Source organism: Symphalangus syndactylus, chromosome 2, assembly GCF_028878055.3.
Source record: "Symphalangus syndactylus isolate Jambi chromosome 2, NHGRI_mSymSyn1-v2.1_pri, whole genome shotgun sequence".
NCBI lineage: Eukaryota > Metazoa > Chordata > Mammalia > Primates > Hylobatidae > Symphalangus > Symphalangus syndactylus.
In genome coordinates this window covers 27,651,966-27,664,145 of record NC_072424.2, presented here as the reverse complement: position 1 = coordinate 27,664,145, position 12,180 = coordinate 27,651,966, and the positions used below count along the sequence as shown (strand labels likewise).

The following is a 12,180-nucleotide window of genomic DNA, read 5'->3' as shown; positions in this document are numbered from 1 at the left end:
CTGACCGTGTCTTCAAAAGGAGAACTGTGACCTGCAAAACACCTTCGTGGAGGCTGGAGCAGCCACCATCCCTTCAAGGATGAATCCCCTGGCTGTGACATTGTCACTCCTCTCTGGTGGTGGTGCCATTGTTTCCTTTGCTTGGAATCAAAAGGCCTCCCAGAATTCTGGGACTTATATTTAATAAATCACAAATGAAATGCTAATTGATGGTTCAGATGTAAAGACTGGAGGAAGTGGGAAAATGTTAATGATATACAATTGCAGGAAAAAAAGAGGACAGAGAATTGTAATTAGGGTATAACTAAAATGGCCCCCCAATAAGAGGCCTACATATAGGTTAATCATGTGGAGGAAAATATTTGGGTTGAAGTGACTCTGGGTGATTTTTTCCTTCCATTTACTTTTTTTCTGTAAAGAACACAATTCTAACATAAACAAACAAAAATGAGAGAATTCTTCAAGAGTCCTGGTCACAGCAGCTGCAGAGAGAGGTACAGTGTGAAGAAATGAAATCCAACAAGTGAAATGTCAGAAATGTCAGAATCACCTTCATTGTTCTTGGAAGGAGGCTGATAGTGGGAGAACAGGCCAGCTGCAGGCCATGGAATGGCTAAGTGCTTACCACACCGCCAAGTCCATCCCTTACATTCACAACCACCTGTGAATGAAGTGGGTGTGAGTCTCTTTGTGACTGTTCTGCAAATGAGGAAACTGAGGCTTGGAGAAGCTCGGTAACCAGCCAAGGTCAACAGCAAGTGAGGAGTGGAGCTCATGGCTCCCATTTCTACCTGATGGCTGCCAGGACACAGGGGTCTGCCTCCCACACCATCCTAACCCTGCCTGTCTATCCCCCATCCTTCCCCAGGGGTGGAGTTCGTGGTTCCCAGGACTGGCTTTTATTGCAAGCTGTGTGGGCTGTTCTACACGAGCGAGGAGACAGCGAAGATGAGCCACTGCCGCAGTGCTGTCCACTACAGGAACTTACAGGTAACCATCCACCCTCCTTGCCCAGCATGCCAGGGGCTCCCCAGTCTCCATAACTGGGCCAGGTGTCTGGCGTCCTTGGCCTTGCTTGCCTCTGAGTCTAGCTCCTACCTGCAAGGCCTACTCCAGGCCACAGGTTACTTGCCATTCCCCAAGCACACCAAACTGTTTTCTGCTTCTGTGTCTGTCTCCTTCCACTACACGGAGAACTCCTAATCTTCCCGTAAGACTTGATTCCATCAGGCTGCTCTCCACGTGGTAGCTACCTCCCATGTTGCTCCTAGCACGTGTCTCTACTTTAATACTTAAAACATCCTGTTTGGGTTGGCTTTGGCAATATCCACTGTGATCCTCTATACTGTGAGTAACTCAAGTTAGGCCAGCGTTCCTCTGGCCTGTGATTGGGACTGACCCCTTCCCACAAGACTCTGATGTTCCAGTTTTTCTCTGTTTCTGTTCCCCTATGCAGGTATCCCTGCTTGCTAGAATAAAAAAAACACTGCTTTGTTCTTTTTAACTGTTCATCCATACAGCAAATACTTATCACAGGCATGCTAGGTACCAGACACTATTCTAGGGACTGGGGATACTGTAACAAGAACAGCAAAGTGGACAAAAATCCCCGTTCTCATGGATTTTTCATTCTAATGTAGGTGACAAGCAATAAATAAAATACATGGTATAGTATGTTAAAAGGCGACATATAAAAAATACTCTATACACCGTATTTCACCCAGTCTAAGGTGCCATCATTTGTAAGGCACCACTATTTTTTGGTACCAACTAGAAAAAAAAATGTTGCAAATCAGGTGATGAGACTCCATCAACTGTAAAATGCATTTTTATTTCAGAGATATTAATGTGTGAAAAAATGTGTCTTAAGATCAATGAAATATGGTAATATGTTCTATAATATATACCTAATTAATATGTAATATATTAGAATGTGGTTTTCATGATTAACTTCTGGCATGGGCTAGGTTTTGATAGCTTAACAGAAGACATGGTATATCAGAGGGCCAGGGGTAAGTATCTCAACACACCTCCTGTTTTTACTACAAGGAATCAGACTAGTTATTTGAACCACAAGGCTTTGACTCAGGAAGTCCTCACAGTGGCTGTGCCCGAATACCAGGCTAGGCATTACTATTATCATTAAATTGTTTAAAAGTGACTGATCTAGCTGTTCTTAACCGGGGACGTGAATCAGACTCATCTGGACAGTATTTCTAAAATACAGGCACTAAGTTAGATATTTAGTAGAATTTAGGGGTGGAAGGCAGGTTGCAGGAATATGTAATTTGAGAAAGTTCTCCAAACGATTCAAATGTGCACCCCTAGTTAAAAAAAAAAAAAAAAAACTCAGATATGGGCCAACTTTCTTGTTTAATAATTGAGAAAACTGAGGCCCAGAGAAGCTATGTAATTCGTCCAAGGCCACGCAGATAGTGAGTTACTGGGCCTAGGATCAAATCGCCTGATTCTGAATCACTTTCCTCTTTTTACTCTACTATACTTGTCTGGGAAACTGAGACCCATAATGTCATGGCCTGGGTCACCATGTGCAGAGGACTATCATAGGCTATGCCCAAACTCAAGTCATTTAAGCCTCTGATTTCCCTCCAGAAAGCAGCTTCTCTGTGACTGAGGCAGCCACAGCGCCAGTGGCCCAGGGCTAGGCCTCTCCTGGGGCAAGGCAAGAAAGGCCTGACTTGGTCAGAGCAGGAGGGTCAGACTGGGTCCCACAAAGCCAGCTAAGGGAAGTCATCTAGCCTGAAGACATAATCATCCCTTTTCCCAACACGATGAAAGCTACAGAATGGTAAGGATGGAAGGGGTCTTGGAAATCATCTGGTCCTGATTTTCCCAAACCTTCGTCTTTGTACCAGCTGGCATCGTTTTGAAATGCAGCTTCCTGGGCCCGGCACGGTGGCTCACGCCTGTAATCCCAGCACTTTGGGAGGCCGAGGCGGGTGGATCATGAGGTCAGGAGTTTGAGACCAGCCTGACCAACAGTGTGAAACCCCGTCTCTACTAAAAATACAAAAATTAGCCAGGAGTGGTGGTGCGCCCCTGTAACCCAAGCTACTCAGGAGGCTGAGGTAGGAGAATCGCTTGAACCTGGGAGGTGGAAGTTGCAGTGAGCTGAGATCACATCATTGCACTCCAGCCTGGGTGACAGAGCGAGACTGTCTCAGAAAAAAAAAAAAATTCAGCTTCCTGGATCTCACCCTACACTTGTTTTCTCATTTTCTCTAGGGCTGGGCCTGAGAGCCTGTATTGTAAACCAACCTTATATCAGGCTCCGATAGTCCATGTGAGAACCTTTTCTCTCATCCAGCATTTGCAGTGGTATTGTGCAGCCCTTCAGGGGGCCACACAGTTCAATATCACCTTGGAAGTTAGGAAGAGTTCAGACTTGCCAGGGCCTCTAATTCTAATTCATGTACGTTTCCCAGGGCAGTGGACTGCACTGTGTTCTGAGCCTCTGGGCCACGCCCCCAGGCAGACTCATCTCCCCCCAGCAGGCCAGAGCCATTCTTGTAGTTCTCAAGCGCGTTGGGGTAGACATTGGCTAAGGCCCTCGTGCCAGCCAACTGCAGTGCAGCTTTACCTGGTGCACCTGCTGGGGAGCTGGGAGTTTCCACCACAGGCTTCCCACATAGGATTTCTGTCAGTGGCTTTGACAGAATGCCTCTGTCCACACAGCCTCCCCAACCCCAAGCAGCAGGTAATGGCTGACACTTAAGTCAGGCAACTTGTAAACTTAACACCACTGAGAGGCCTTGAGTTGGGGACCAGAGGTTGCTCCTAAAGGCAGGGAGCAGGTTGAAGGAGCCTCTGTTCTCTCTGAGCAGCCTGTGCTGTGCCCCACGGCTGCTCACGGCTCTGCAAGAACCCACCCAGAGTGATTCAGAACAACAGGTGGAGCCAGCACTCGATAGGAAAACTAGACACCTGCTTGGCTCCAGGCCCTGGAGCAGAACGTGTCCATGTACAGGACGCCCATTCACTTGCCTTCCTCAGCACACAGTTTACCCTCCCTTAGCCAAGGCAGAGGAGAACCCAGGCCCTCCATCAGCAGCTTCGCTTGCTGCCATCCACCGTTTGCTCTTCTCCTAGTCAGGCTGCACCTGTTTCTGGAAGCCAACTGCAGTCTCTTCTAAGGAGACAGCAGAGAGACCTGGTCATCTCACACACACCCTCTCATCTGACCCACAAACCATCCCAGAAGGGAGGGTGAGGACAACACTGTTCCTCCCATTTACCAGATTAGGCGTCTGAGGCTGGGAGAAGAGGAGTGGCTTTCTCCAACTCATATAGCTGGTGCTGCTAATAAGAAAAGCCAACATTACTGAGTGTTCATTCTGTGTCATATGCTGTGCTGCATGCTTTGTGTTGCCTCTCTTCGACTTCACAGCAGCAACCTTATGCGGTTGTTGCTGTTATTCCCCTCCCTTCACAGATGTCAGAGATATTTGATAACTTGCCTGCTGAGGGATAGGATTTGAGCCCAGGTCATATGACTTCAAAGTGCACACACTTAACCACCGTACTGGTCTGCACCCTCCTGTCTCCTAATCCAGTGCTCTTTGCCTTTTCCTTGCTGCCCTGTCAGAGAACCCCAGCTGGGGCCTCAAACCTGTCCCAGTCTGCCTCACTGTGTTGACTCCAGATAGCCCAAGAGCGGCCCGACCTGCCTCACGGTGTTGGGCTGAGGCCAGTCATAGCAGTTGAGTGTTCTGGGGTCATGCAGAGGCATCCCTCAACGGTAGAACAGACAGGCCCATTTTTAAATCCATCAAAAGACCTCCAAGGCTCCCCACCCACTAGCCTGCCCTGACAGGAAACAGGTTGTTAAGAGTCTCAAATGTCAGGCCGTGGTGCTGTTTTGCACAATTGCCATAGGCCAGCGCTCATTTACCCTGCCTTCCAGCTTCCCTCCCTCTGCCTTTTAAGCACAGATATGTTGCCTAGAGCTTGGGCTGTTTCTGGAAAACAGAGTTGTTTTGGGAGTTAAATGAGCTTATTTAAGTCAAGCAGTTAGAACAGCACTTGACGCTAGATAAGGGCTTTGAAAGTGTTTGCTATTATAGCTGTACTTTCTACTCTTTCTTTTCTTTTCTTTTCTTTTTTTCTTTTTTTTTTTGTTTTAGATGGAGTTTCGCTCTTGTTGCCCAGGCTGGAGTGCAACGGTGCGATCTCGGTTGACAGCAACCTCTGCCTCCCAGGTTCAAGCGATTCTCCTGCCTCAGCCTCCCGAGTAGCTGGGATTACAGGCATGTGCCACCACACCCAGCTAATTTTTTGTATTTTAATTAGAGACTGGGCTTCTCCATGTTGGTCAGGCTGGTCTCAACTCCCGACCTCAGGTGATCCACCCGCCTCGGCTTCCCAAGTGCTGGGATTACAGGTGTGAGACACCACGCTCAGCCTGTACTTTCTACATTTTCTACAGGAGACATGTATTACTTGCAAGCTAACATAATGAGGTACTTAGCATAAGTTCTGTAGCCCAGGGGGGATCTGTGAACCAGGAAGAGGGTAACCCCCACAGCTAGGCACAGATGCCAGGAGAAGGATGATTGAGGCATGTCCCCTCCTCTCCTCTCCTTCTAGGTCTCTACTAACATGTCCCTTCCTCCACTTCCTCTCTTCTTTCCACAGAAATATTTGTCCCAGCTGGCCGAGGAGGGCCTCAAGGAGACCGAGAGGGCAGGTAGCCCGAGGCCAGAGGACAGCGGAATCGTGCCGCGCTTCGAAAGGAAAAAGCTCTGATGCTTCTGCTTCTGCTGCTACTGCTGCTGCTGCAAGGTTGGAAGGGAGAGCTTGCCAAAGTGGGGCCTTCCTGATTCTGGGGACAGGACTAAAGCCTGAGAGGAAGGAAAACTAAGCAGGGCACGTTGCTTGGGCTTGTTCCCAGAGACTCAGTGAAATGCCTCTGATATGTCTCCAGGAGCAAGGCACCCAGGTGTGTCCAGCCCGCTGAGGGTCACCAGCTCTCTCCCTGCTGACTCTTGTTTCTCTCAGTCTTTCAATTTGTTTTTCTCTCTTTTCCTCTTGTTCTCTCTCTCCCTCCCTCCTTACGTGCCAAGGATCATTTCCTTTTCACAAAACCCAACTTCTCAGGGATTTTCACAGTGTTTAAATTCTTGATAGGATATAACAGGTCAGGCCTGGCTGAGTCAGGCAAGGAAAAGGTTTAATGGAAACTCCTGGGTCAGGCAAACCCCTGCAGTGAGTCTATAGCAGTATCTCTGCCTGGTGTCCCGTGTATCCCCTGCGTTGAGGAGCCGAGTCAGGTCTGTAGTCCTGGTGAGGGGACATCACGGACAATCTGTTGGCAGAGCTGGGAGGGTCTTCATTAACCTCTTCCTCCAGCTGCGCCACCCCTTTGAAAAGCCCCTGTTTTTAATGACTCTTTCGTCCTCTCAGTTATTCTAGACATCTGCCACACTTATGCCTTAAAGTAAAATTAAATGAATTTTAGAGAAGATGAAAAGAGCCCTTCATTTTGGAAGCTCTGATAAGTTTCCTCCAAACTTACTTCCCTCCTCTTGATTTCAGGAGATGTCGGAGTTTGTTCTATTCTGGACAATGAATTTGGTACAGATTCACTATAATTAAAAACAAAAACAGAAGCATCTTCCTCCAGCTAAAGCAGCAGTTGGCGTGGGCTTAGGTTGAATGCTGGCCTCTCTGCAATGCGTAGCATTGGCTTGAGAAGCACAGCTCCAGGCTGTGGAAAACAGAGTTGTCTTGGGGGTTAAATGAGCTTATTTAAGTCAAAGAAACATCATCTGTCCTTGATTCAGCCTTGGTGCCTGCACTCTGGGGTACAACCACCTGACAGTAGGATGGTTTTTAAATGGCCCCCCAGTTGGGGGAGAAGCTAAGGAAAGAGAAGGCTGCAGAGCCAAAGAGTGGCATTGAAGTTTGCTGGGTGTCTGTAGGTGGGCCCTTTCCAGCTGTGCAGATAGTTGAGGGCTCCCTGGGTTTGGCTATATGTGCAGACTTTGATACCAAAATGGTATGAAAAGTCATGATTCCCACTGCTCTTTCTGGTACTGGAGGGTGGGTACCTTCAGGCTGTGGGGTCTCTAGCCTGATATTCCATTGAAAGGGTGTGGGATAAAGGTGCTGGGGGAAATGAGGCTCTGCCACAGCCATAGAGAGCCCCTTGGGCAGGTAAGAAGGGAGCCTGGAGAGGTTTTCATGAGCTGAGATACTCTCCTGAAAGCACCCGTCATAGCTTAGCCCAGGAAAAATAAAACAAGGAAGACAGGTCACTCTCCCCTAGGCAGTTCCTGTTGTTTCTGTTCCTGACCTTGGGCAGGCAGACTGAGAAGGGACTGTGTAGGGTTTTGTTTTGTTTTTTTTTTTTCATTTTCCTTTTTATGGCATGTGAGAGTATACTGTACATTCTGTCCTTTGTACTAATGGAGGAAGAGCAGAGAGATTAGTTCAAGGCTGACATTTTATATCAGGTAACTGAGGCACACAAAGGGAGCAAATGAAGAACATAAAATGATCAGTGTAAACCTGAAAGCATGCAGTCATCAGCAAGGGACAGACTCATGGGAGCCGGTGAGAGAGAACAGTTAAGGCAAGCACCAGGGGAAAGCTGACCAACTTGAACAGATGTGATGCGGAGAGGTTGGAAGAAGCAAGAAACCTGAACTCATCATCAGGCTATTAAATAAAATTTATAGGAGGCTGTTGGTTGGGACTGAGCTCTTGCAATAGGCCCAGCAGACCAAAACAAAAGGGAGTCACACATGTTGAAGTTCTGTCTAAGAAATCAGGAGAGAGAGAGAGAAGGAGAATAGCCAAATCCCCAAACAAGCCAGTTTTAACCAGCATGATAAAGTGTCCTTGGTTTTAACCTTTATAAGGAAAGCAGCTTTGAGATGACCAGTCTGGTTTTTGTTCTTTGTGTCTTCTTTCCTCAGCCTTTTTCTGTCTATAAAGCCAACCTCCCCCGCTCAGCTCATGGGAACACTCATTCTATTTTATAGAATGACATGTTGCCCAATTCTAGAATCAAAAATAAAAGCCAACTAAGATCTTTAAAGTAAATTTGTTGTAATTTTATCTTTTGAGAAGACCATATGGGGGCTGCTGAAAAGTTGGTATCTCAAATAAAGTCTGAAGATCATGGCTCAGCCCAGATTGTTCCCCTGGCCAACTCCACAGGTTTGAACCTGGCATTCTGGACACCAGCTATGCCTCCTCCATTTCTCAGAAAACCTTTGATCTTGTGTGTCTTTCTTCCCTCTGAAGGGAATTGTGGGGGCAGTTCTTTGGCCTTCTTGCTGAACTTTGCTGGAAATGGCCCACAATTTTTATCAGAGGCTAGAACTGTACATTATCAGAGAGACTGGACACTTTATCCCCTAGCAAAGTGGGAGCAGACTTTACCAGCTCATCCCACTCCACCCCGGCCTTCCCCCACTCCCCATCCCCAGCAGCATTTCCATGGAAATCCAGATGGTCGTGTAGTGTTATGGCTCCCTTGTGATAGACTGGCCTTCATATTGGAAAGCTAGGGAGAGCCCCTGGGAGGGAGAGAGATAAGGCGCTATCTGCATTCAATCAGAACCTTCAGTTTAAAATCATCTAAGAGTCTATACTTAGTGTGTACGTATGTATTTATTTTTATTTATTTTTATACAATTCCATTGGCGTGGTCCTTCACCGACCCTATGATTTGCACTTTTTATTCCTACGTGTGCCACACACAATGCAGTATTAAAGGCAACCAGGTAAATATTGATTTATTTTTTAAAGCTTTTCTTCAGTGTTTTGTCAACCATTTCAAAGTATCTCCCAGAAAAGGATGCTGAAGAGCAATTGCTACCTTAAGCAACAGATTCATATTTACCCCGGGTTAATACAACAAAACGCCTGTGTAATTTACTTTTCATTGTTAACACCCAAAATAGCATCTATCTAGACAGTATCTGCAAAGAATTTGGAAAACGTGATGGTGTGAGCAGCAGCCATTAATATCAGGGTTTCCCATTCTTGGACAGTCCGAGGCTGTGACCTGTTAGATAATTAGATTGTACTTGAACTGGACCAGAGTTTGTTTTTTGAATTTATGAGAAAAACAAAAACACTAAGTTAATTTAAGTTTGAACTTGTAAAGTATTGAAATTTGTTGAGTGTCCTATAAATTGTCACTACTTTTCCTGATCTGTATAACTGACTGCAATGTGTTTGTTTTTACAAAAGAGAGAAGATTTTTAATAAAGAGAATTTGAAAGCTGTGAGTGATTGACTCTGTATCATGCAGGGGGCCCTGACATTTGGCTGGGGAAGGCTCACCAAGCAGAAAGGTTGAGATTTGGTCCCTTTGAATTGCGAATTATTTTCAAGAGTTGAACAGAGAGGACAAAACAGGTTTTCTTAGGGCTCCAGTTAGGCTACCAGAGAGAATCAGAGATTCTCAGGGGTGATCCTCGGGGGATGAGTCTGACTAAGTGGGGGCTGCTGTCCTTTTGGAGGCTCAGATACGAACATTTCTTGGCCTCTTATAAACTCCTAGCTTTGCCACCCAGTGTCCTGCACCAGGGTTAGGCCATTTCTGGCAGTTCCATCCCCTGTGAAGATGAATATCTGGTGGTCAGTGCTGTAGTGGAAATAGCAGGCACAGGCAGAGGCCTGGCCCTGCCCCTGTTAGCCCATGACTTCCTAAGGCCCACTTCCTTGGATGTAAAAGAAGGTAAGAATATTACTCGCTCCAGGTGCGGTGGCTCATGCCTGTAATCCCAAGCACTTTGGGAGGCCAAGGTGGGTGGATCACGAGGTCGGGAGATCGAGACCATCCTGGCCAACACGGTGAAACCCTGTCTCTACTAAAACTACAAAAATTAGCTGGGCGTGGTGGTGCACACCTGTAGTCCCAGCTACTCAGGAGGCTGAGGCAGGAGAATCGCTTGAACCCGGTAGGCGGAGGTTGCAGTGAGCTGAGATTGTGCCACCGCACTCCAGCCTGGGTGACAGAGCAAGACTCCATCTCAAAAAAAAAAAAAAAAAAAAAAAAAAAAAAAAAAAAAAAAGAATCGCCTCCCAGGGTTGCTTCAGGGTTAAGATAATTACTGGTGGAAGCACTTGGTGTGCTGCAAGGCACCAAATCTTGTTTGTTTTTGCAATCTGGACAGCAGCCCTCCAAATTTCAGGGGTTCTTAAGTTCTTTCTCAACCATTTCTTCTAGCAAAACAATGCCAGTCTTCTGAGCCCAGTTGGCCGGTCCTTTGAATGGCCCCGAATCTTCTCTGGGCCCTTCCCTTTTGTTGGCAGTGCTCCTGAGTCAACAGGGAGTGGCTGGGCAGCCTGGACCCAGAGGGCAAAGTGAGGGGGCCGCCTGCAATTCCTGGGAGCAGATTGCAGGTCTGAGGAAAGTTCCTGCTGAGCCTGTTGCTGTCTGCGCCCCATCCCCACCTCCTGTGGCCATCGTGGACCAAGCTCAGGCCTCCAGTTTCCAACCAGAAGGAGTAGGGAAACCTCCTTTTCTGCAACTGCTATCTATGCCCCAGATGGCCAAAGCAGTGAATGGGCCTAGACTGGTTCTGCTGCCCTAAGTACAGGATCCAGGATGCTTGGGGGTGCCCCTGGTGCCTAGTCCTAGCATGTTGTTCTATGTGGCACAACCCTAGAGAGGGCATCCACATTGTATCCTATGGGATGGCACCCCCTGGAGTTGTGCAATGCAGATACCCAGCCAGGGACACCCCCTTCCTTCAAGTTGCAGTTGTTCCCCCAAGCCTGGGTGTTCCCATTTGCTCTCTGTTATCTCTGTGGGCCCTAGAGCCTGGTTCTGAGCCAGTCCACCAGGCTGGACCTCTGACTCTCAGACCTACTCCCTGTACCACACCTATCACCAGGGATCAACTCCAGACTGCCCCTGCCGGACTCTGCCACAGCCTAGACACTGGGTTTCCTCCTCATAATGCCCTACTAGGTCAGGGCACTTGGATACTAACCTTGTTTTCTTTGTTTGTTTGTTTCAGACAGGCTCTCTGTCACCCAGGCTGGAGGGCAGTGGCACGCGATCTCAGCTTTGCTATAGCCTCTATTTCCTGGATCCAAGCCATCCTCCTGCTTCAGCCTCCCAAATAGCTGGGACTACAGGCATGTGCCACCACATCTGGCTAATTGTTTTTTGTAGAGATAGGGTTTCACCATGTTGCCCAGGCTAGTTTCAAACTCCTGGGCTCAAGCAATCCACCCACCTCAGCCTCCCAAAATGTTGGGATTACAGGCATGAACCACCAAACCTGGCAACAGCAACTGTTAACTGCCCTCTTAGGCAGTGGTTGGACATCTGGGCTCAACCCTGTCAACTCCCCATTCTCTTTTCCCACAATGACAGTCCTATAAAGATGCCTATCCTGAGTGAAATTCCAAGCATGGTGGAGCAGGATGGCCCCAGAGACCCCCAAGCCTCTGCTCTTCCTTTTATAAGCCAGAAAACAGGCCCAGAGAAGAGAGGTGACTTGTTTGAGGCAACACAGCTTATTGGTATAGGGCCAAGACTAGAATCCAGATCCCTTGAGTCTTGCTGGGGCTACTTGGAGAGTTTATGATATTTCGATTACATTATCATGTGAATTTTCCAGGTCTGGTCCTAGCTGGACTTTGGCACTCAGTGAGGGACTCAAGAGAAATCATGAATTCTCATGCTTTGGGTGCATCAGCCACACCTGGTGAGTTTGCTAAAAATGCAGATTCCTGGCCCCCCCAGGGAGATTCTGACTCACTAGATCATGGGGAGGACCCAGGCATTTGCATCTTAGCCAGCCTGCGGGGTAATTTAATGCAGGTGCAGTCCACCGATCACACTTAGAGAAACACTGCCCTAGATGTCAACCAGGGACTTCCCCAGTAGCTCCTAGAATAGAAGTGGCATTTACTTTACTGGGTGGTAGGGCCATTCAAGGTAGGGGCACTTTAGTGTGAAAAAGGCTTGACAGTAGGAGGCAGAGAAAAGGAGACCAGCATGGCCATGGCAGAAGGGGCTGGTGGCAGCTGGTGGGTGGGGGAGGTGGCGAAGGATGGGGGTGGGAGCATGTCACAGTCATCAAACTGGGTTTGGGAGCATGCATTATGATTTTTAGTTGGGTTCATACTTACTGTGCTCAGGCAAAAGTCAATTTTCCAGTGCTCTCTTTATCTTTGTTAATGGCT

At 47.7% G+C, this 12,180-nt stretch overlaps 1 protein-coding gene across 4 annotated transcripts in view; it reads left to right on the top strand.

The window, feature by feature from the left end:
• RBM20 (RNA binding motif protein 20) overlaps positions 1–11,056 on the top strand; it is a 225,009-nt gene extending 213,953 nt beyond the window's left edge. For 3 of the 4 annotated variants that reach the window (XM_055249476.2, XM_055249468.2, XM_055249450.2), the window contains 2 exons: positions 869–990; positions 5,656–8,892. In XM_055249476.2, coding sequence (XP_055105451.2) covers positions 869–990; positions 5,656–5,766 — 233 coding nt within the window. In that variant the 3' untranslated portion in view covers positions 5,767–8,892. Of the gene's footprint in view, positions 1–868; positions 991–5,655; positions 8,893–11,003 lie in introns of those variants that run through there. The other variant, XM_055249444.2, reaches the window with a different exon arrangement.
• Positions 11,057–12,180: the final 1,124 nt, after the last annotated feature.